Source organism: Dermacentor albipictus, chromosome 6 (genome assembly GCF_038994185.2).
Source record: "Dermacentor albipictus isolate Rhodes 1998 colony chromosome 6, USDA_Dalb.pri_finalv2, whole genome shotgun sequence".
Classification (NCBI taxonomy): domain Eukaryota; kingdom Metazoa; phylum Arthropoda; class Arachnida; order Ixodida; family Ixodidae; genus Dermacentor; species Dermacentor albipictus.
In genome coordinates, this window is record NC_091826.1 from 139,671,331 (window position 1) to 139,696,063 (window position 24,733).

The 24,733-nt window shown below is 46.4% G+C and overlaps 1 protein-coding gene across 3 annotated transcripts; it reads right to left on the bottom strand.

The window, feature by feature from the left end:
• Positions 1–2,681: 2,681 nt before the first annotated feature.
• Positions 2,682–22,785, bottom strand: LOC135896112 (uncharacterized). 3 transcript variants are annotated; one of them, XM_070541363.1, is made up of 6 exons: positions 22,438–22,785; positions 21,419–21,630; positions 14,093–14,277; positions 4,588–4,737; positions 4,154–4,295; positions 2,682–2,821 (listed from the first exon to the last, which is right to left on the bottom strand). In XM_070541363.1, exons 1-5 carry the CDS (start codon positions 22,594–22,596, stop codon positions 4,237–4,239), a joined length of 765 nt encoding a protein of 254 aa, XP_070397464.1. In that variant the 5' UTR covers positions 22,597–22,785; the 3' UTR covers positions 2,682–2,821; positions 4,154–4,236. The 3 variants fall into 3 exon arrangements, with proteins under 3 accessions (XP_070397464.1, XP_070397462.1, XP_070397463.1); XM_070541361.1 differs by having other exon boundaries at positions 21,419–22,785; XM_070541362.1 differs by lacking the exon at positions 2,682–2,821 and adding an exon at positions 7,946–8,129 and having other exon boundaries at positions 4,230–4,737; positions 21,419–22,785.
• Between the last annotated feature and the right edge of the window lie 1,948 nt (positions 22,786–24,733).

Genomic DNA, 24,733 nt, shown 5'->3' on the forward strand with positions numbered 1-24,733 from the left:
AACCCGCCGATGTTAATGGTGGTCACGCCACTAGCACTATGAGAGCATCACGTCGCGCCCTACCACTCATCTGTAAACGAAAGGAAATTTGTCACTTAAATAAATGCAGTGGTAAAATGGCAAGGCAGGACAGAAACGAAGAGGGAGAAATTGCCCCGTATCTCTCCTTTACCACTGGTGAACCCCCAAGTACACATTGTTAAATTTTGCTTCTTTTCAGAAGAGGATATCGCTCCGTTTACATATGCAAATGTCTACGTGTTTACTGTGACAACACCGCACGATATAGTGCAAGCCTTACTGCGCATAAATGCTACAACAAAAAATAATGATGCACCAGGAAAGCTATGATTGCGTGAGGCCACGAAGCCAGCGCTAAGAAGCGAAAGGCAGGATAAGAAAGAAAGAACAGCCTGTGTCCCTCACCGCCACGGAGCGCCACCTCCACAAGCCAGAGGACATGGAAGTCGACATTAAAGGAAGTTGTCTTTTTCGGAACCAGATTGCTCGCCCACATCTCCGAATATGTATTCTATCCGATAGTATGTGAAAAAGCATAGAAAGAGTGCACAATTTACTACTTATATACCAGCTATCACGTTACTCCTATGTTACTCCTTCCATTTATATACCAATCAGCTTTTTTTTCTCACACGTGTTTGCCTTCTTTGTGAGGAGACTCACAGCCACACTCACCGCCTGGCATATACCCTCGAAAATTTCATCTGCTTAGCCTTTGGACTTGTTGCTTAGCTTGACGCTTCACTTGTGCACATTGAAATTCAACATTTCTTTTTCGTGCAAACCAATGCAACCTGACTCGGGTAAAGAGAGAGAACAAGGCGTTATACACATCCTCTTCACAAACGGTGAGTGTCTTTTCTACCTTCTCATGAAGACGTGTACACAACGTATGTCCTACTCTCTCCATGGAGAAAAGGCTACCGATACCTTCCTGAAAAACATTTTCGCAGTTTTCAACAAAAGATACGAATGGAGGGGAAGGAACTGAGAGGCTTCCAAAGTCAGATTCCGCAGTACCTTTTACGCTTAAACAAAGCAGAACTTTGTTGCCCTTAGTAAAGGACGCATCTTCTACCCTCAGAAGACATTTCTGTGATGTTCCGACGCAGGCATGGAACCTCAAAAATTTTGCCGCTAACCAACCAGCAGAATAAACGAGGTTATTTTGTTCTACGTCCGAAAGTTCATCTGAGGAAGAATCATATGTAACATTAGGCGGGATTGTGCTTCCGATACTAAGAGCGGGAGACGGTGCTGAAACTCCAGCAGGAAGAGTTGCCAAGACCGTTGTCATGTCCTCGGCACAGTTAGAGTTGTCAGACAGCTTGAATAGGTTATTTATCAAAAGATGTCTGAAAGCGCCTGATTTGGACCTGATGATGGAAAAGCTGTTTTCAAGTGCGTCCTGATTTAATCGTCTGGCCAGAAGATAAGAGAATCCATAATTAATTCTGAGATAATCAAAGAGCATTAAAAGAGACCGCATGCTTAAACAGAACCCGCGTATGCAAGGCGGCTGCCTTGGACAGCCAACTACTTGCAGGCTTTCAAAGACTGCAATACATTCCTCCAGAAGCTCTCTGTGAACAGAGCCTTTGCACATCGAAGATGCGTAAGGTGTCTTTGCAACCCTGCGTGAAGTGTTAAGGCAGTCAAATAAGCGATCTATCCTTTCTACAAATCGGGCAGTATGAATTGCCTCAGCGGGAAGCTCCTGAAAAGTGACCAGGGTGTACATTGCACTAGCGCAATGGTTGCTGAAAACTTGCGCGGCTAATGTTACAGACATCTTTGATGCGAAGGTTAGGTTAAAATGTCTATCGTTCAACCTCAAAATCGAACGTATCTCGTGCGTGCGGTCCTTTTCATAAACCTGCCTAATGTAACGGCTCTTAACAAGGTTATCACCTACTCTGAAATCATACTTAAGTAGCATGTTTGGGAGGCATTTAAGTAAGTGCGGAGCATCAAAAAGGAAAAAGAGCCGCCTTCCATCTACATCTGTATACGGTTCCTCGGTGGTGACTAGGCTTGCAAAAAGGGACACGTTCTGGCTTCCCTGGTCACAGACTACCGCTACTGGCTGCGAGCCAGAGTCCACAAGGGACTTGCAGCATTGCAAAAGAAGGTCCTTCAAAATACTCGCTGGTGTTCCTCGATGGGCAAAAAAAATAACCAAGTGGTTGTTTCCAGGCCGTTCGGATTCCTTTTGCCATAAAGACAAGAGCCTTGTTGCAGAGGTTATTGCCATGAACACCATTATATTCTTCAAGACCTTCAAACCTGTCATGCGATGGGTTGTAGGAAAGTTCCTTTTTAATGTGCATTTCATCGAAAACAATGCAGCAGGCTCTTTCACTCGTGGAAAAGCTAGTCGCTCGTCTCTTTATAAGATCAAAGATTTCCGGGAAAAACCCAGCCCTTAGTGGCACACGCTGAAGCCATAGCTGCAAGGATCGCACTGATGGCAGCCTAAGAAGTCGCCTGCAGTACGTATAACCCTTCGGACTATGGAAGTAGAGCCCTAAGGCAAAGGATTTGTTTTGGCTTGACCATCGGCGACCAAACCGGCTCACATTGTTCATCCTCAGCTGAGCCTCCACAAGTGCAGCAACGGCTGGAGACACGTGTGAGCAAACGCTCCGGATGAATTCCTCAATCGTTAGGGCTTGACGCTGCCTCTGCAGTCTTCTTTGTAGCCTCCGGTTCAAATCCTGCTGTTTTCGCAGTTTTGCCTTGAGCCTCTTGGTTTTCCTCCAAGCGTCGGGATGACTGCACTGGTTACTTGTACAGGGCGCTGTGGGGGTGGAAAGATGCGAGTTGTTTAAGAAGTGTGCTTCGTTGATGTTAAATGCACGTTAGAAGCCTTTAAGATGAGCATGTGAGATTTGCCACTTTTTATGACAGGGTTATGAGCTTTGAAGGCAAATACTTCAATCTTTCCTAAGTAAAAGATGCAAAATGCAAAGCACATGCTGTTTGTAATATGCTACTACGAACAAGTGCTTTGTGGAAAAAGGAACAGCGGGCGGCAATTGTTAATGTTTGTCTATTTTCGAACAATAATTTTACTTAGTGTCACTGCGCTGAGCGCCAATTCATACATGAAATGTGCAGAAAGCAACTCTGCCGGTGCGCCATGAATAATTTGCCAAGCGGACGCCTCGTTTCTCGAGTACGCAGAAACATTCGCAAAATTTTATTCAACGATGTAAATGTCGTCTTACACCTCTGCAAAAAAAAAAATGAACCGTAGGACATCTCCTGTTATGCTTAACCTTTTCGTAGATGCGGATGTCAATGCAGAGAAAACAGATAAGGCGACTGACATAAAAAGACACATAATAACTGCGTCAGAACACAGCTCGCAAACCCAACAGGTCACTCGTCTCGCCAATACGCACGCATAACTAGATTGTGTTTAACTTTTTACAAAGCTATTTATGTAACTTTAAGTTAATACTTATTACTCTAGCACCGGACGACATTTACATCGTTGAATAAAATTTTGCGAATGTTTCTGCGTACTTGAGAAACGAGGCGTCCGCTTGGCAAATTATTCATGGCGCACCGGCAGAGTTGCTTTCTGCACATTTCATGTATGAATTGGCGCTCAGCGCAGTGACACTAAGTAAAATTATTGTTCGAAAATAGACAAACATTTAACAATTCACTGGAACATAAGCCTATCTTAATGCACCCCCCCCCCCTTTGTGGCGCGCACACAAAAAGCGTGACAGAAATAGCAGAAATATATCTTCTGTTTTTACATGTTGAGCCTTATATAAATGTGTGGAAAAACGACTGCTCTCCTGAAGGACTTTCAATTGTTTTCTTATCATTATCGCCTCTATGTACATACCTTTAGATTTTTTTCTTTTGCGTTTTGGTAATACTTTTCCATTATCATAATTAGTTTAGCTCAACACAAGCAGCCGATAGCAGGCGACCACATCAACAGACGTCTTGTATTCTTAAAAGGGTGCTGTCTCGATTCTTCAAAATGTATTTCTGCACCCGTGAGAAAAGTTCCATATAGCTTGTGTCTTTTGTTTGTGTCTTACACATCTGTAAAATTAAAATGACACGTTGACGGCCAAGATGATATTACATGATGTAATATGCTCACAGTTGCGAACAGTCTCAGCAGCTGTGCCCGGGACAGAGCTTTTCCTAGATGTCTGCCCAAACGACGGAACCTGGGGAGCCGCGTCACGGCTGGCTTCTTGTGCAGGAACGGAGTCCTTCAGCTGAATCTTTAATGGGGTGTTCTGCGGAGAAGGGAGAGAATATGGTGCGTTTTAGCTTCTGCAACCTCTAACAATAGCAAAAGAGGCAAAAAAAAATGACGAGAGTGGCTCAAAGATCACATTGCGCCAGAAGTTACCAGCGACTTCCCGCGGTGCTGCTGCGCATCGAAGTGAAGGACTGGCGTATAGGTGTGATCACAGTGGTCCCTTAGTGCGCTCCACCCTGCAGCTTTTTTTTTCGGGAAATTCTTTTCGGGGAACAGTGGTGTCTTCTCTCCTTATATGTGGCCTTAATATAAAGAGGCACAGTTACCTTCTATACCCGGCGATTCCTTCTCCGAGGCGCTTCCTTCGGCAAGCGGGTGAACTGTCGGCTCAAGAACTGTCGGAACCTGGGGAGGCGCGTTACTGCTGGGCTCTCTTGCAGGAGGAGTGTCCTCCAGCTGCATGTTGTGACGGTGTTCTGCGAATGAGGGAGATAATATGGCGCATTTTAGCGTGTCAAGCACGGATCAAAAAAAAGGAGGGAAAAAGATATGACGATCGACAGTGGCGCAGAGAGCAGCACATTGTGCCAGGAGTTACCTGGGACTTCCTGCGGGGGCACTACAGATGCAAGTGAAAGGCAGGAGTACGTGTGATCGCCGTGGTCCATTAGCGCGCTCCGCCCTGCAGTTCTTTTTGGGGGGTGCGGGGAGGCGGTCTCATTTTCGGGAAACAGTAGCGACTTCGCTCCTGATATGTGGCGTTAACATAAAACAGCAAGGTTACCTTCTACACTGAATAATTTCTTCACGGCAGGGCTATCAAACAATTGGCCGCCCCTTGGCGAGACACCATCCGAGATGGACGAGCTCACGTGGCCTGACAAACTCGACTCTGCAAACGCAATGTGGACGATTTATTTTATGCCCTATGTAGCTATACGTGACAACCTAAAATGAAAGTCACCTTCAGTCTTGGAAGGCTGGACATGGTTCAGGCCAACGTTACCACAGCTGTTGTCATGGGTGTTAGATCCGTCGCCTGTCATAAAGGTGTAGTAAACATACGTTGTCTTTTTACATAGGAATGCGAAGGCAATTATTTCGATCAATTCTCTCGATGTATTTTTCTTGTTCTATTAAAGATAAGCACACTGCCTTACAAACGACTTGAACTACAGGCATGCCTATTGTCGCGCAATAGATGGCTCAGCGATATGCTTACGGATAACAGGAAATATGGTAGGCTCTGCGTCTTGACGAAGTAAACCGGGCCGCACGAATGCTGATCCGTCAAAGTGCAGCGAGCATACAACTCTGTACCGTAGTTGTCGCGGCGTCTTATCTAGTAGGCATGGGTTCCCACAAAATTTCACCCAGAATTCGCGCTTGCAAATTCATAGTAGCAGAGTGAGCGTTAAGATAAATAAGGAAAAAAAAGAAAAAGTTTAATTAAAGCCAAACAGGGCGATGACAGCAAATAAAAAACTTATGGCAGTAACGATTTGGCTGCAGCACAGAGAGTAAAACTTTATGAAATGTAAATAAAACAAGGCACGATGGTTGGAGCCCCTATTCCAGGGCCCCACTGGCACGAGCGGCTCGCTGGGCTTGGTCCAGAAGAGCCAACTGGCTCTCCCGACCCTCGTCCACAAGCCATGCCTCCCACTGCCTATTCCTCATTAGTGGATGTTCGTGTAATATGGGACTGTCTATGTGCGGAGGCCTCCTGGGGCACTCCCATGTGATGTGTTAGTGTGGGTGTGTCTGTGCACCACGGGCACTCGTCGGTGAACCTCGTGAGGTGTATTCTGTGTAGGTGGTGCAGGTTGGGGTATGTATTCGTCTGAATACGACGCCAGTCCCTCTCCTGTTGGCTGTTTAAATCGGAGTGAGGATGTCCAAAATGTCTCCGCTCCTGCCTTTGCTGTAGGAGGATGTCACGAGAATTGGGTGGAAGGTCGTCGCTAGGCCATGCCGTTGCTCGGACGTTCAAACCTCGAGCAATACGGTCTGCCCTAGCGTTTCCTGCCAGTCGCTCGTGTGCCGGACACCAGACGATAGTGTGGTGCCCCTCTAGTTGAGTGCCTAAAATTTTGATTATTGATTTGGGTGCCATTCCTTGTAAAAACAGGCGGCAAGTCGCTTGTGAGTCGGATAATATGACAGCCGAATTGGTTTGGCGCTCGGCGTCCTGAATGGCCAAGGCGATGGCTGCAGCCTCTGCCACGCATGCCGAGGCGGTTTTGAAGGATGCCGTTGTTATGTTGTTGTTGCATGTAGAAACTATGGTGAAAGTGTCTGAGCTGGCTCGACTCAAAGTATGAAGTGCTGCGTTTGAGAGATTAGTTGTGCATCTAAACACAAGAACAACGATCACGAGCCTTGTTTTTATACAGACAACTAAAGCGATGCGAATTTGAATTGACAAACACAATATTTGCGCTATTGGAATAGGCTGTGAAGCTCAGACGTAGTTCACACCAAAAGCTCCGAGCCAAAACTGAGGTCGAAACGAAGAGTTAATTGTAAAATAACAGTTCTCCATACTCAATTTTACTGCGAGCTTCCCTCACTTCAAAACTAGTCCAGCCCATATCACCCTGCACAGCTTCATTTGTAGTCTTCCCGTGAGCGCCCAATGCGAGGCGACCCACTGACCTTTGGTTCCCGTCGAGTCCTGACTGTACCCCTGATTTATAGCAAACAACCGCATTTCCAAAAGTAAGTCCTGGAACCATTACACCTTTCCACATACCTCGGAGGACCTCGTACCTATTGTATCCCCATAGCGCTCTGTGCTTCATTATGGCTGCATTTCTCTTCCCCTTTACTGTTATGGTTTTTTCCTGTGTTTCCATATATCCATTGCCTTCGTTTATCCGAATACCAAGGCATTTATATTCTGTTACCCGAGGTATTTCTTGGCCCTGTATCTCCACTGTCTGTTCACTGTTTTCATTGAATACCATAACACCTGATTTTCTAACATCATCATCATCATCATCAGCCTGGTCACGCCCACTGCAGGGCAAAGGCCTCTCCCATACTTCTCCAACAACCCCGGTCATGTACTAATTGCGGCCATGCCTTCCCTGCAAACTTCTTAATCTCATCCGCCCACCTAACTTTCTGCCGCCCCCTGCTACGCTAACATTTCTAACGATTTTCTAACACTAAACTTCAAACCTAAATTGTTGCCTTCCTGTCCACAGATATTAGCCAGACGTTGCAAATCACTTTGCTTGTTAGCTAGCAACACAATGTCGTCCGCATAAAATAAACCTGGGAGTTACTGCTCTATTACTGTACCCGCCTGTTTGTATGAGAGATTAAACTCGATATTACTTCCTTCTAGCGCCCTCTCCATCCTCACCATGTACATCATAAACAACAGCGGGGATAAAGGGCACCCCTGCCTTAGTCCCTTGTTGATATGAACTTTCTCCTCGCTCCTCATCCCTTCCCTTTCGACGCAAACGGTATTTTCTAGGTAAATCTCTCTCAAAAGCTGTATATAATCGTTACCTAAGCCTTCCCCTTCCAGGATATCCCACAATATGTTGCGGTCCACGTTGTCGTAGGGTCCTGTAATGTCTAAAAAGGCCACATACAACGGTCTGCTTTCTGCTTTTGATATTTCAATACACTGAGTAAGAACAAACAAGTTGTCATCCAAACGCCTACCTATTCTCCGCCGTCACGCGCCGGCGCAGCGCCCCTAGCGGGAGGAGCGAAAGTCAGGTGGTGGCTGCGGCCGCGCGCGACCGCGCGAGTTGGGACCCAGCTTTTCCTCCGGCTGTCGTGACGTCACGTCACGTGGTTGCGCTCAAGGTCAATGGTGGCTGCCCGGCCTCGCCCAAGGGCTGAACTGAGTGATTGCAATATGCAACGCATAAAATTTTGCACTCCTTACCCCATGTAAGAATCACTTCGAAGAGCTAGCCGAGAGAATTAAATAAGCCTACCAAATAGGCCTAACGGGGGAACCGCCAGACCCAGACAAAGCCGGTACGTTGACTACTCTTACCAAGAATTCAAAATTTACGCCCCTACTCAATGCAAAAGAGGCTGGATGGATGGATAGATGTTATGAGCGTCCCCTTTGGAACGGGGCGGTGGGTTGCGCCACGAAGCTGATATTATACTGCCTAATGTCCTACCTAGGTTAAACAATAAAAAAGAAAAGAAGCCCTATGAACTAACCCACCCAAATTTTCTGATCCCCTATTTCGAACTGTGCTTTTGTACGTCTCTATTTTTTGTCGTTTCCCTACTTCCACCAAACCTGCAATCGGCTCTTACTAATGCCTATTGCGGGCATGTTTACTTTTCCACTGCTCTCGCTGAACCCAAGTGCTTCAAGGAGGCCAGTGGCGCCTAAATCGACCGCTGGGTGGACGTCTTCACATTCCAATAAAACATGCTCCATAGTCTCCCTAGCTTTACCGCAGCAAGCACATGCTACTTCTTCCGTCTTATATCTCGATTTATAGGTGCGTGTTCTAAGGCATCCCGATCTCACTTCGAAAAGTAATAAGCTTCCCTTTGAGTTAAAAATTGTTTCTTTCCTGATTTCGTTTTTTCTTCTTAAGAGTTACTCATGGCAGGTTTCTTTTCCATCGCCGCCACCCATGAGATCATTTCAGCCTCTCTGACTTTCCGCTTGACCTTCTTTAATTGTTCCTGTGTTGCTCACCCTACAGGCCTCATACTTGCTGGTAAGCTTCCTAGTTCTTCTCCTCCACTGTGAATCAGTGTTTTTCCTTTACAGATACCTGAACACTCTCCCAGCCCATTTCATCATCATCATCAGCCTGGTTACGCCCACTGCAGGGCAAAGGCCTCTCCCATACTTCTCCAACAACCCCGGTCATGTACTAATTGTGGCCATGCTGTCCCTGCAAACTTCTTAATCTCATCCGCCCACCTAACTTTCTGCTGCCCTCTGCTGCGCTTCCCTTCCCTTGGAATCCATTCCGTAACTCTTAATGACCATCGGTTATCTTCCCTCCTCATTACGTGTCCTGCCCATGCCCATTTCTTTTTCTTGATTTCAACTAAGATATCATTAACTCGCGTTTGTTCCCTCACCCAATCTGCTCTTTTCTTATCCCTTAACGTTACACCTATCGTTCTTCTTTCCATAGCTCGTTGCGTCGTCCTCAATTTGAGTAGAACCCTTTTCGTAAGCCTCCAGGCTTCTGCCCCGCAGGTGAGTACTGTTAAGACACAGGTATTATACACTTTTCTCTTGAGGGATAATGGCAACCTGCTGTCCATGATCTGAGAATGCCTGCCAAACGCACCCCAGCCCATTCTTATTCTTCTGGTTATTTCAGTCTCATGATCCGGATCTGCCGTCACTACGTGCCCTAAGTAGATGTATTCCCTTACTACTTCCAGTGCCTCGCTGCCTATTGTAAATTGCTGTTCTCTTCCGAGACTGTTAAACATTACTTTAGTTTTCTGCAGATTAATTTTTAAACCCACTCTTCTGCTTTGCCTCTCCAGGTCAGTGAGCATGCATTGCAATTGGTCCCCTGAGTTACTAAGCAAGGCAATATCATCAGCGAATCGCAAGTTACTAAGGTATTCTCCATTAACTTTTATCCCCAATTCATCCCAATCCAGGTCTCTGAATACCTCCTGTAAACACGCTGTGAATAGCATTGGAGAGATCGTATCTCCCTGTCTGACGCCTTTCTTTATTGGGATTTTGTTGCTTTCTTTATGGAGGACTACGGTGGCTGTGGAGCCGCTATAGATATCTTTCAGTAGTTTTACATACGGCTCGTCTACACCCTGATTCCGTAATGCCTCCATGACTGCTGAGGTTTCGACAGAGTCAAATGCTTTCTCGTAATCAATGAAAGCTATATATAAGGGTTGGTTATATTCCGCACATTTCTCTATAACATGATTGATAGTGTGAATAAGCCCATTTACTTTCTTCCATATGCCTGAGCCGTTCTTCATACTCAATTTTACTGCGAGCTTCCCTCACTTCAAAACTAGTCCAGCCCATATCACCCTGCACAGCTTCATTTGTAGTCTTCCCGTGAGCGCCCAATGCGAGGCGACCCACTGACCTTTGGTTCCCGTCGAGTCCTGATTGTACCCCTGATTTAAAGCAAACAATGCATTTCCAGAAGTAAGTCCTGGAACCATTACACCTTTCCGCATACCTCGGAGGACCTCGTACCTATTGTATCCCCATAGCGCTCTGTGCTTCATTATGGCTGCATTTCTCTCCCCGTTCTCTGTTATTGTTTTTTGGGAAACCGGTTAAGCTAAACTGGTTAACCTCCCTGCCTTCCTTCTCCACTTATTCCTTCCTTCCTTCGTGCGTTTCAATATATCTATTGCCTTCATTCATCCATATCCCAAGATATTTATATTCTGTTACCCGAGGTATTTCCTCGCCCTGTATCTTTATTGTCTGTTCACTGTTTTCATGAATACCATAACACCTTATTTTCTAACACTAAATTTCAAACCTAAATTGTTGCCTTCCTGCCCACAGATATTAGCAAGACGTTGCAAATCACTTTGTTTGTTAGCTAGCAACACAATGTCGTCGGCATAAAATAAACCTGGGAGCTGCCGCTCTATTACTGTACCCGCCTGTTTGTACGAGAGAATAAACCCGATATTACTTCCTTCAGGCGCCCTCTCCATCGTCACCATGTATATCATAAGGCCAACCTAGGGTGCATCGATGCCAGCGCCGCCGTTCAGGGTGGTGCCATCCTTTGACTACCCCCATGCCGCCTCTTTCTCGCTGCGACGCCATTTTGAATCACGGTGGGCCGCAGAGTGGTCGCACTTGATTGGGGGGGCCCACCACCTCCATCATCATCATCATCATCATCATCATCACCAACGGTTATCCAACAGTAATGATCAACGGTTATGACCTGCCCAGCTACATTTTTTCCTCTTGATTTCAATTAGAATATCGTCTATACCCGTTCGCTCTCTGATCCAAACCACTCTCTTTCTCTCTTAACGTTATGCCTAGCAATCTTCGTTCGATCGCTCTTTGCGTGGTCCTTAACTTGCTCTCAAGTCTCTGCCCCATATGCACTGGCAAAATGCACTGGGAAATGCACTGGCAAATGCATTGGCACCGGACATATTGCACTGGCAAAATGCACTGATTCCGCACGTTACTTTTCAATAATAATGGTAATCTTCCAGTCAGGAGCTGGCAACGTCTGCCGTATGCGATCCAACCTATTTTTATTCTTCTGTGAATTTCCTTCCTATGATCAGGGTTGCCTCTGATTAATTGACCTAGGTAAACGTACTCTTTCACAGTCTCTAGTGGCCGACTGGCCATCCTGATCTCTTGTTCCTTTGCCCGGCTATTTATCATTATCTTCATCTTCTGCATACTAATATTGAACCCCACTCTTACACTCTCTCTGCTAAGGTCTCCAATCATTTGTTGTAGCTCGCCTGCATTGTTGTTCAATAGATCAATGTCATCGGCAAACCGAAGGTTGCTGAGATATTTGCCGTCGATCTTTACTCCTAAGCCTTCCCAGTTTAATAGCTTGAACTCTTCTAAGCACGCAGAAAATAGCTTTGGAGAAATTGTGTCTCCCTGTCTGACTCCTTTCTCTATAGGTATCTCCCTGCTTTTCTTGTGTAGAATTAAGATAGCTGTAGAACCTCTGTAGATATTCTAACGTGAAAGACGAGTCAGTAATACGAGCAACTATTTACAGATTATATTTACAACAACGGTTGCAGCGCTGACCGGTTAGATTCACAGCGCGAACCCAGTTCGTTCTTCCACCTCTTTTCTGGAGTGATGGCGCCTACGCGCCTCGTTCAAACAAACAAATACCTCACGCATATGTAGCAATATTTTCCAAGCTTTTTACGTAAGCGTTCTGTACTCCTTGATTACGTAGTGCCTCTATACGATTGCTGGTATCTCTACTGAATCAAATGCCTTTTCGTAATCTATATAAGCCACATAGAGAGGCTTATTGTACTCTGCACATTTCGCGATAAGCTGATTGATGACATGGATGTGATCCATTGTAAAGTGTCTCTTCCTGAAGCCAGCCTGTTCCCTTGGTTGACAAAATCCAGTGTTAACCTTATTCTATTGCAGATTATTTTGGTAAATATTTTATATAATACTGGGAGCAAGCTAATGGTCCCATAATTGTTCAATTCTTTAACGTCTCTTTTTTTTGTGTGGATTAGTATAATGTGTGCATTCTTCCAGTTTTCTGGGACCCTTGCAGTCGATGGACACTTCGTATAAAGACCCGCCAGTTTTCCAAGTATTATGTCTCCTCCATCTTTGATTAAATCGACTGTTATTCCACCTTATCCTCCCTCTCTTCATCGTTTCATGTCTTGCAGGGCCCTTCTGACCTCATCGCTAGTTATAGGAGAGTTTCTGTATCCTGTTCATTACTGTTTCTAAGTGAACTATCGTGACTTCTCTGGGTACTTTATACAGGTCAGCTTAGAATTTTTCCGCTGCTTTTACTATATCTTCGAGATTGCTGATGATGTTATCCTTCTTATCTTTTAGTGCATACATCATGGTTTGTCCTATGCCAGGTTTCTTTTTTACTGATTTCAGGCTGCGTTCATTTTTTACGGCTTCTTCAGTCTTTCTCGTGTGATAGTTTCGAATATCAGTTATTTTCCCCTTGTTGATCAGTTTTGACAGTTCCGCGAATTGCGTAACGCTGTGCGGCCGCCAGTCCCATGCAACCGCGTAGAGCGCAGGACTCAGCGATTCTAGACGTACTGCGCTCACTGCGAAAGGTTAGAAAAACGCCCACATAAGCACAGCAGAGAAGTGGCTGCGTGAGGCGGTTCGACCGATAACTGTAGAAGCGTCATTCAAAAGAAGCGACTGTTTCACTTCCGGCGCGTTTTCTCTACTTCCTTTTTAAATAAAAAGATGTTGATCCATAAATATTCTCATAAACAACGGTTCATTTTTTTATTATTCGCTTTTGCTTGCAGTTTGGTTGTTGCCTTGGCTCTCCTTGCGATGTTTGTTTCCTGTTGCCAATTTTGCACGAAAACTGCTATACAGTTAGGGAAAAACAGACGAGGTAACGGGCGACAGTCATCTTGTTTATGGGTTTAAGGGTTATTGCATGGTTCCATGATGGACGCTCTTTCACATTATTTTATTTCCCACCTTAGCTAACCCATATCACGTGTATATGGTTCCGGGCATCTGCCAGCGTCGCGGCGAGCCGTAACTCAAGGAAACAATGAAGCAAAGGGATAAGTTGAACGCAATTGGCGTTTTCTCCGGTGGCAACTCGTTCCATGAGAATACAGACCAGCTGAGTAACAGCCGCATCCCTCTCCTGGTCCCAGAATCAGCCTAAACAAAGAAGGTTGAACTAACAAAAGCAACAGCTATGCGCGTGACGGTTGAATAGATGGTGACAACTGAACGCATCTCGAGTTAATCGCGCGGGTGCGGAATCTAAGAGAAAACTGTCCTTCACATTACAAGAGATGCCGATAACTACCACCATCTAAAAGGAGTGAAAAAGGCAGCATAATGTTGACTGATGAACAGCTGTGAAGTCTCAACATTGATCTGGCGGCGCTTTAGGAATGTGTGAGGAGTGGTGGCCTGGGTGGGGGGGGGGGGTATGCCACTTGATTTCGGGGGGGGGGGGCGGGCCCCCCCGGGCCCCCCCCTGGGTACGTGCCTGCTGGTGCGCAATCGTCTACCCATCGATAGGTGACCTGGAGCTTCTCCAGTCGTAGGGTGAGGCGTATTTCTGTACGCCAATAAGAAGTTGTGAAGTGTTTCTTCGATAGACTCACCGGGAGATGACTTGCGTAGAGCAGACTTCAACGTTTGCACGAAACGCTCCGCCAGACCGTTTGTGCTTGGGTGATAAGGAGCGCTCACGACGTGTCTGGCCCCGAGTCTCCGCATAAACGCCTTGAACTCTTCGGACACCAGTTGTGGTCCATTGTCAGACACCACCATCTCCGGCACTCCGAATCTGCAGAAAAGTTCACGCAAGCAGGCAACAGTACGCTCGGACGTTGTGCTTCGCATAACGAACACTTCCGGCCACTTCGAGTGAGCATCTACAACGACTAAAAAACATAGTTCCTCGGAAAGGTCCCGCGAAGTTCAAGTGAATTCGCCTCCATGGTGCGGTCGGCCATGACCAGGGATGCAGAGGTGCCTTAACTGGATCATTCCGCACAATGCCGGGATGACCAAGGTGCAGTTCGTCGAGCACGGCTTCTCTAAGAGGGGACGAATAACAACCCTCAGGCCATACATGAGGCACCCTTGATGCACGCTGATCTGCAAACGTCTGTCAAAGAATGGTTTTAAGCTCGCATCTCGCAAATGCAATGGCCAGCCTATGCTTGTACGCTGGAGCACTTTACTGAGCACCGGGACCGGATCACGTGCTGTAGCGAGCGCAATCTGTTTAGCGGACACGGGCATAGAGTGCAGACGCAAAGCATAAAACGATTCCTCGCCTTCAGACGTACCGTCTTCAGAACCCTGGAGCGGGAACCTTGAAAAAAAATCTGCTTCTGCGTTGTCACTGGACTTTTTGTACACGAGCGAGTACTTGTAAGCGGACAACTTGACAGCCAATCGCTGTAAGCGTGCCGCTGCAATTGGTGGAATGCCCGTTTTTTGCCCAAGAATTGTTTACGATGGCTTGTGATCCGTAATCAATGTGAAACATCTCCCATAGATGTAGAAATGAAACTTTTTGACGGCAAAGATAATGGCCAGCGCTTCTTTTTCTAGCTGACTGTACTTCTTTTCGGCCTCAGTTAATGTGCGCGACGCATAAAAAAACAGACCGAGAGCTTCCGTCTTCAGTTACATTAGAAAGTACTGCGCCCACGCCCAGTGGCGTAGCCAGAAATTTTGTTCGGGGGGGGCGGGGGGCTACGCCACTGGCCCTATATATATATATTGTTAGATATGGAGCTGTTTCCTGAGGCTACTTCGAGTTCCCCAAACCACTTCGAATCGCAGCACAGCTAATTGAGGAATGCAGAAGCAGGAAAGCACATTCCAGAGGAGCACCAGACAAGTGCAAACAAGTTCACGTGCCAACAAGGTCGTACGCCGCCGGGATTAGAAGGGGTCATCGGACAATAGAGCCCAATCGTCCCCCTTCGCCTTTGAAGAAGCCAGACGTGCCGGGAAGGCCCAAGCGTACCTCTTCATTGCTTTTGAAGAAGACAATTGCTACCGCTGCGCGGACGTAGCACCGGGAGCAGGTGGGTCCTAGGACAATGGAGCATGAGCACCCCCCTCCCTTTCTCCTCCTTGGAAGAAGCGTATTGCCAGTCTGCGCGGCAAGATCGCAGGGGGATCAAGTGATCAAGAGAGGAGGACCAGGCGCCGACTCTCTTCGCCGGGTATGACACCATCGCACGGGCGCCTACCATTGGCTGAAAATGGCGTCGTCTGAGCGGACTCTCCCATTGGCCAAATATGACGCGACTTCCAGTGCTCGAAGGGTTTATAAGAAGCCTTCCAGAGAGACCAGATATTCCCTGATTCCCAGATTCACCTATCTCGAACTTCTTGCCACGGGCCGCAGCGTCCGAGTTGCTGCTGGCCCGTAATGACTGTACGACTGGTACTTGACGTCTCACCTCCCTGTAGATAATGTAGAATAAACCCTCCCAAGTTGGGTCTTCATCCCGAACTCCGTCCCCCAACCCCTACAATATATAGCTGCACGTTGCAGCTCAGACTCCTCCTTAAGAGGAAGCTTTAGCTTTAGCTCGGGTGCTCCCATTTAAGTATATGTAGAAGGGGAATTCATTTTTCCCTGCAACCACTTCACCAAATTTGAGGAGGATTGTTGCATTTAAAAGAAAAAGTTTAATTCTAGTGACTACTGGTTTCGAATTTTTCATTTAGGTGGTCAATTATTTATTAAAATATGGCCAACATTGAAAATTTTCAGAAAACGAAACTATCAAGTTTAAAACTCCGTGACTCAACAATGAAAAATCATATCACAATTCTGTGAATTGCATCTAATAGTACATCTACAGCGGACAAAATAGATATGCTATGCATGAATCTCAAGAAAATTTAGTATTGTGGAAATACAGCTCTTGCAGAACCCTTGTACACAACGTAACCAATTCACGTAAGATACAAATTGACACAGCAAACTTGTACGCTTTGACTGTTGTAATAAATGCCGTTCACAGAACCACAATATCTGTTTGTAAGCAGTAGTTTGTAAACATCGTGCTTCTATTTTTTCAAACTTCCGAATTTTTCAAAATATTTTAAACAAAATTCAGGCCCTAAATCGAAGTTCTGTTTCCAACAGACACTAGGATTTAACTTTCTCTCTCAAATGCAACCAATTTCAACAAAAGCGATTAGCAGGATTATCTCAGAAAAGCGTTTCTGCGTTTTACAAGTATATGAATAGGCCGCGTCGGATTGGGCCCGAGCTAAAGCTTCCTCTTAAACAATTTAGCGAGGGATCAAATACATGAATAATAACTGCATTGTGATTGCCAAAGATGCTGCAAACGAATTCTTGAAAGCTACGCACTGTAAATACAAGTAAAATATGTATTTTTTCATAAAATATTACACTCGTATGTGCCAAAAATTGTGCCCAACATAACTGACGTCAATGCTTCCATGTTTTTTGTCTATTTATTAAGTAAAGAAAATATCACACGAACATTATAACTATGTCAGTTCGAAACCAGGAAAGCAGTGCATGCCGCTGATATGAAAAATTAAAAGGCAATGATCTGAACAAGTTGAGGACAAATATGTTAATGAAACTTTGTTATTCGAGAACCGTGCTTACATTCTTGTATATGTGCAATGGCCAGTGAAAAATCTCAATGACGCTGTCGTTTGTTCCAATGTATTAGCAGGAGTATTACGAGCTGTCCCTTGTCCCTTGTATTACGCAATGTATTACGAGCTGTCCCTTGTCGTCTATCGTGAGTAATTGCACCGAAGTTATTGTCGTAACAGAGAGCACGTATAAAAAGCAGGAGTTCTGCAAGATATATGGGGCAAGTCAAATGAATGAGCCAACAACGGGGTACTTTATTTAAAAGTAGTCTTCATGAGAATTTAGACATTTGTCCTATTGACTAACGAGTCGCGTGATTCCCGTCTTATAAAACTCATTGGGTTGCTGCTTCAAAAAGTCTGTATCTGGTTCCCTTGAACTGTTTTTTCGGTTGCCCCAAAATGTAGAAGTCGCAAGGTGACAGATCTGAGCTGTATGGCGGATGTTGCAGCGTTTCCCACTTGAACTTTGCCAGTTTTGTATTAACCACATAAGCGACGTGGGGACAAGCATTGTCGTGGAACAAGATGACCCCATTCGTCAATTTTCCACGTTGTTCTTTCTTGATTGCGACACGCTGCCGTTCTGGCGTTTCATAATATCGGAAACAATTGATAGCCTCTCAAGATTTAGCAAATTCTAGCAGTAATGGACCCTGTCGATCGAAAAAAAAAGTCAACAACACTTTTCCAGCGGAAATGATGGCCTTTACGTTCTTTGGGCGTGGTAAATTCGAATGTTTCTACTGTAAGCTTTGCCGTCGTGGTTCAGGCTCGTAGTAGTGGCACCAAGGTTCGTCCCCGATCACAGTTGCAAACAAGAAGCGTCATCCTCATTGTGATACCCGATCAGATAAGTCAAGGCGGCACGAAACTTCTCCGTCTTCTCGCGATGGATCAAAATCTTGGGGATCCATTGCGCACCAAAGAGCCGATAACCAGAAGCTCATGAATTATGGCGTGAACCGAACCGTGACTGATGTTCACACGGTCTGCCAGTTCATCGATGCTTATCCTCCGTTCTTTTTTCAGCAGCTCATGAAGCTTTGAAATTGGGGGGGTGATTGCACGATGGTTTTGGCCAGGTCTTGTAATGTCTTTGCAACGTCCTTTGAACCGTTTGCTCCAACGCTTCACAGTGGTCAATGAACTGAAGTGTTCAACGTCCACGGCAGTCATATGGTGATTAATTTCTGTTTTGGAAACACCTTCAGCTGTCAAAAACTTCGCGACACCGAGCTGTTCAACTTTTGAAGTGTCCATTACGTGACGCAACCATATTCAACCCAGTGTATGAGATCATTAAAGAACATTTATCTTCACACTTGCGTGTCACTTTTGTAAATGAGACATGCCGTTCTCCTACGCGCATGCCTCGCAGATAATGAACCGAACCATTATTGCGCGGTTAGGGTAGGCGCACTTTCATTTGACTCGCCCTCGTACATTAGAAATGCAGATACAATGGGATATACAAATGCGAAAATACGGCTTGATAAAGGACAAAAAAGTGTCACTGGAAACAAAGTTCACTGCATGTATACACAAAACCGCGCAGCACGATATTTAACTATACGTATAAGTCTCCAATGAGTCTATGTATGTAAGAAAAAGTAACTGTATGTAATGCGTCAAATAAGGCAAATAAACATGTTGCAGAATCATAGATTCACAGAATCCTAGATTGCGCCCCCATTCCATCCACTCCCCCCGATGTATTGCGCGCGACGGAAGGTGGCGCGCTTGCTCCTCGCTTTTCTCCTTTGCGCACAAGACTGAGCCACCATCGTCAGCTCACCCATTCCACCTCCCCTCTCACGCTTTCACTCGCACATACAGCATGCAGCGCGTGGTCACGATGTTATCACCCTTGGACTTTATATGAAACATGAGGGCGACGGTGACGGCAGGAATGCGCCTGGAGTGTCCATATAATTGCTTTCGCAGTAATATAATAAACGGATCCGGAAACTGAAGCGCCCCGTCGCCCATTACTTTCCGCAAAAGAAGTATCAAAATCGAACTTTCACCATACGACAATTCGCTGCGCCGCAACAATGTAATTTTTTTCTGTGGGGTGGAGGCACCGAAATGAAAAAAAGAACGCATAGGAAACTATGTTGGCCAGAATCGAACGCCTACATCGGACACCTAATGGGGCCACGGAATTAATACCGAAGTAAACATGAGACGATTGGCCCACTGAGAATCATACGCATACTGCTCAGTATCCTACACCGGTGAAACAAGACTTTCCGGAAAGGTTCCGCTCAAGGAACGCGGTGCAATCCTTCGAGTCCCCACAGTGATGGCGGCGAGCAACCATTGTTTTTTTTTTCGTCTGCTAGCCAGAAAGCTTCCAAAACTCTGGCAGGTGAAAATCCACTCGGCCAGAGCAAACCGAACGCCCACCGAAGTGCACCGCGTGGTGGTCGGGGCTATACGAGAAAAACATATGCTCTCTGGCTCGCTCTGGCAGCCCGCGGGTAGGGTAGCGAGAACAAAAAAAAAAAAAAAAAATTGAAGGGGCTCAATGTGTCCTTGGCGAATAAAAGTCAAAGTAGAAAAAATAAATAAGAACGTAGTTACTTTGGCTGGCTTTAGTGTTTTGACATGGATGTTCTGGCGTAGGTTAAAAAAAATGCCGATATGTTTCTATGTGACATGACGGCACAAATGAACCACCCCAACGCGTTGTCTCATTGGACCTCGCTGCGTGCTTTGTCAACTCGTCTGCTAGTGTGTCGATTTGGCTTGTCTCGTTGTATGTTCCGATGTAAGACTTTAGAAAAGTCAATGGACCTTTGGCGGCAAATGTTTAAAACAGCATTAAACCCACAAAGTTCCGCAATTGAAAATTTAAAGCACAACTTTGGAAATGTCAATGCACCTTTCACATCAAGAGCTTATGAGATTTATACCAATAAAGTTTCGCAATTGATATCCGTGCGCTCCATAGATTCCGTGGCCTCAGTGAGATGCCGCGGCGAGCCCGCTCACCATCAAAGCGCCCTTGAAATTTTGTGCTCGGATGGGACTGCTTGGCGATATGTGACTGCCGGTGTATGGGCGTTGCCACGAAATCCAGCCCGAGTTCGCACTCTTTACGGTTAAATGTCTTTTCGAGCGTCAAAAAGACATTCTAGACAAAATCCAGAGTGGTTTCCGGCGCCGGGGGTCGCTTTGGTCGGTGGTGCATGGACAGCATGAAAAAATTTCGGGGGGGGGGGGCTGAAGCCCCATAAGCCCCCCCCCCCTGGTTACGCCCCTGCCCACGCCGTATTGGGAAGCGTCACATGCCACTTGCAAAGGTTTATCTGGGTCGTAATGCGCCAGGATCGAGGATGACGCTAACGCATTCTTGATTTCCTCGAACGCCCTTTGACGCGATTCATCCCAGAGCCATGGTTGGTCGTGACGCAACAGTTTCTAAAGTGGACTCGCCAGAGTAGACAATCGAGGAACAAACTTCCCGTAGTAATTTACAATGCCCAGAAACGATTGTAGTTGCTGCTTGCCTGTGGGTGCGGACGCTTTCATCAGTGCTTCTATCTTGTCTGGCGTTGTGCTAACACCTGCTGCACTGATAACATGACCCAGATACCGTAATTCCGTTTGGAAAAATGAACACTTTTCTTTCTTTACTCGAACGCCGCGCTCAGTTAAACGCTTCAGAACCGCTTCGAGATTTGCAAAATGCTCATCTGACGTCTTGCCGGTGATGAGAACGTCATCCAAATAGCAGCTGACGCCTTTCAGGCCTTTCAACATTGTGTCCATAATTCTTTGGAAAATAGAGGGTGCCGACGAAACACCGAACGGCAGCCTGTTTACGGAAAAAAGTCCTTTACGAGTATTTAGTGTCAAATACTTTCTTGACGATTCTGACATGACTACCTGCTGATAGGCTCGATTTAGGTCAATTTTAGAAAATTCTTGGCCCCCTGCGAGCGCCGTGAACAACTCGTCGATTCTCGGGAGTGGATAGTGATCAGTTTCAAGACAAGGGTTTAGGGTGGTCTTATAATCGCCGCGTAGTCTTATGCCACCGTCCTTCTTTACTACTGGCACAACCGGCGTCGTGTAGTCACTTGACTGGCGAAATGACTCCCATGTCTTCCAACTTTTTAAGTTCAGCCTCGACTGCTGGTTGCAATGCAAAGGGCACACTTCTGGCCTTCATAAATTTTGGCACGCTACCTTCTTTCAGGGACAATGTCGCTCTTTGTTCTGTAATTGTCCCCAGTTCGTCCTGAAACAAACTCTGGTACTTGTCTAGAAGAGCGCGCAGTCTGGAACAGGCAGAAACGTCCCACCTGGGAATAGCGTTGAGCTTGAAAATACGGCTCCAGTCGAGTCGAATGGCTTGCAACCATTGTCGACCTAGCAGAGGGGGTCCCTTTTCTCTCGTGACGTAAAAAGGCAGCTGGGCCCTCTGCTCTCCGTACTGCACGGCAACGTGAGCCACTCCCACAGGCTGGATGATGGCTCCGTCGAACGTCCGCAGCTTCAGCGTCGTTGGCACGACCTTGATGGAGGGAAACATTTGACGAAACTGATCCAAAGACATTACGGACACAGTAGCCCCCGTATCCAGCTTCATTTCCAAAGGTACGCCTTGTACTTTCACTGAAATTTTTATCGGCTCCGTACCAGGCGAAACAATTCCCTTCACGCTAACAGAAGCTTGAACGGGACTCAACCCCTTCATCGCGTTTCGACGCGCTCCCTTCGTCGTTCTCTTGTTAGCTTGGCACATTCTTTGAATGTGCCCTTTCTTATCACATTTGAAACAAATGGCCGCAACGTGCGGGCACAGTCTGCTGGCATGTTTCGCAGATCCGCAGCGGTAGCAATTTCCCTGCGTCTTATCAGTTTTCCCAACCGCTCCGACTTTGTGAACGTCTGATACGCTTGATTCCGAAGCGTGCACTTCTGCAACGCTCTTTTTCGCCGCTTCCGTGGCTAGCGCTCTTTCTACGGCCTTCTGGAAGGTTAGCTTGTTATCCTCCGTGAATAACACGCGCTGTATATCTTCTCGGCACAGACCGCAGACAAAACGGTCCCGCAATGACTGGTCAAGGGCGGATTCAAATTCGCATGTCTGTGCCAATTTCCGCAACTGCGCAACATATTCCGAAATTGACTCAGTCTCAAGTTGTGCTCTTCTGTGAAATTTTGCGCGTTCGCTTATTACCGACGGCTTCGGTGACAAATGGTCACCAAGAAGTCTCTTTAACAACTCGAAACCTTTAGCTGACGGCAATTCCGGCGCGGTCAACGACTTGAGAAGACTGTACGTCTTTGGGCCCATGAGACTCAAAAAAGCGTGTACCTTGTCGTCCTCGGGGATACGGTTGACCTGAAGAAACGACGACAAGCGTTCCTCGTACGACGGCCAGTCGCTTGTGGACTCGTCAAAGGGCTCGATGTGTCCCAGTCGACCCACGATTTGCGCCACTGCACCCGCCGCTGCCGGACCTTCCGTTGCCATGTCAGCTTGCCGCAGAATTGCTCAGCATCCCATCCTCGTCGCCAATGTAGTGTTTTCACGGGGTGAAAACCGCAGCCGAAGGAAGAGGCGTGAGCAGAACCAAACGTGGTTTATTCCATGACGGCTCGTAGTGGAATGCGGCGCGGTGGCCGCATGACTGGGCTAATATAGCAAGCTGTCGCGATAGTCGCGCCGCCACTATCGCTCAAGCGGCGATGATAACACAACATTCGGTAAAACAGCAACATTTTTAATGAATATTTTCTGTTAAGCAGCTTAAATAACTGGTTATTTTTTAAAAGTATTTTTGTATCAGTGCAAACAAACGTGAATAATCACATTTGGTGTTTTATTTATTTTTAGCTCCAGTTTAAGAGAAATTGACAGGATGGACGCCGCCTGTTAAACTCTACAGATCTGCTCACGCTGTTCGACTTTAGACATGAGTAATAATTGTAGTGGCGAGTACTATTTCCGCGATTTGCAGTTATTTCAATAAGCATTGAGACATGTCTTTTTTTATTGTTATTATTAATTCAGCTCAACCTGAGCGAAGGAAACTCCCTATGAGACGGACTCCCGAATGTGGACCTGCTGGCGAGGAAGGCACCAACTCCTTCTCAATAGTTGCTACAGACGCTGACCAAGAAGGCTCCGCAGAACTGAGTCGAGATAGTACCTATTCTTTCGAAGAAAATGCAGTCGACCATGAGAGCAATGAAGATATTTCCTCGCTCTCCTGTATGTGAGCTACGAAAGGCGCTGCAAGATGCGAAAAACACTGATTTGCATGAAAACTTGTCGACATCAAAAAAGAAGTGCTGCCAGGAAAACAAAGCTGTTAGAAAAAGATCTCTCAGCGCTGACCAAAAATCTGGATTTCGAGGACCAGAAGGCTGCTTTGAAGAAAAAGAGCCGGAAAGGTAGTGCATGGAGTGCAGAAACCATAAAGAAAGCGCTGCAACTCAAATTTGCTTGTGGCTCTGCAGGCTACGACTTACACTTAGAACAGGGCAATCCTCTTCCCTCACGAAGAACACTGTGCAGACGACTGCAGCACCTGTCATTTAAGCCCGGAGTTTTGATTGATATAGTAAATATGATGAAAGTGAAAGTGGCCGCAATGTCAAACATTGAAAAAGACTGCGTCTTATTTCTCGATGAAATGGAGATTAGCAAGGGTGTCGAGCTAGACCGCAGCGGTGGCGGCTTCCTTGGCAAGGTGACGCTCCCTGAAACCGACCGAGCAGCAAACCATGTACTCGTCTTTATGGTTGGGGCTCTAAACACCCGCTGGAAGCAGGTGATTGCTTATCACTACACAGGTGCTTTTGTCAGTGGAGAGAAGCTGAGAGACTTTGTTTTCCATTTAATCAACCTTTGTGCAGACATTTCTTTGCGTGTGCTGTGCGTGACATGCGACATGGAGAGCTCCAACCGTGCGATGTGGCGGAGCTTAAGCCTCTCCAGCTCCCGCTACTCTGTCACTAGATGCGCTGTTCCCCACCCATGTGACAATTCTATGTCGTTTTTTATGCCGGATCCTTCACATGTACTAAAAATATTAGCGGGCACCTCGTGCGAAAAGATCCAATGAAACTTAAGTGAAGAAATAGCGGCAAAGTACAATTTACGCAGCAGTGATGTGTCGATTGAGTACTGTCAGGATTGGGGGCTCAATCCCATCGCTCGTGATCCGTTGTCAAGATTGGAGTCCGGCATGAATTCGAAGGTAGCTGGCCCATGCCGTCGTTCAACTTATCCACGCTGAGGACGTTGATGAAGGGAAGAACTGCTTCTCATCGAGAACGAGGAATATGGGTTTATTTACAGTATTTATATCAGTCTAACATGACTGCTTGAGAAAAGTGCATCAGTCTAACATGACTGCTCAAGAAAAAGAGTGTCAGTTCAGTATGACTTCTTAAGAAAAAGTGTGTCGAGCATTCGCATCACAGCAGTTTTTAAACACTCGGTCCTCCCGCGATACAAGGTGACGCGAACGTTCGTTTACTCACTGTAAACTCGCCGCCGCCCCTCAGGACAGTTTACACACACAAAGGCACCCACGGGCGAATGTCCGGAACCGACGTCAGAGGGGAGCCGTTCCGGGTAGCTCGAAGCCATTCTGGGTAGC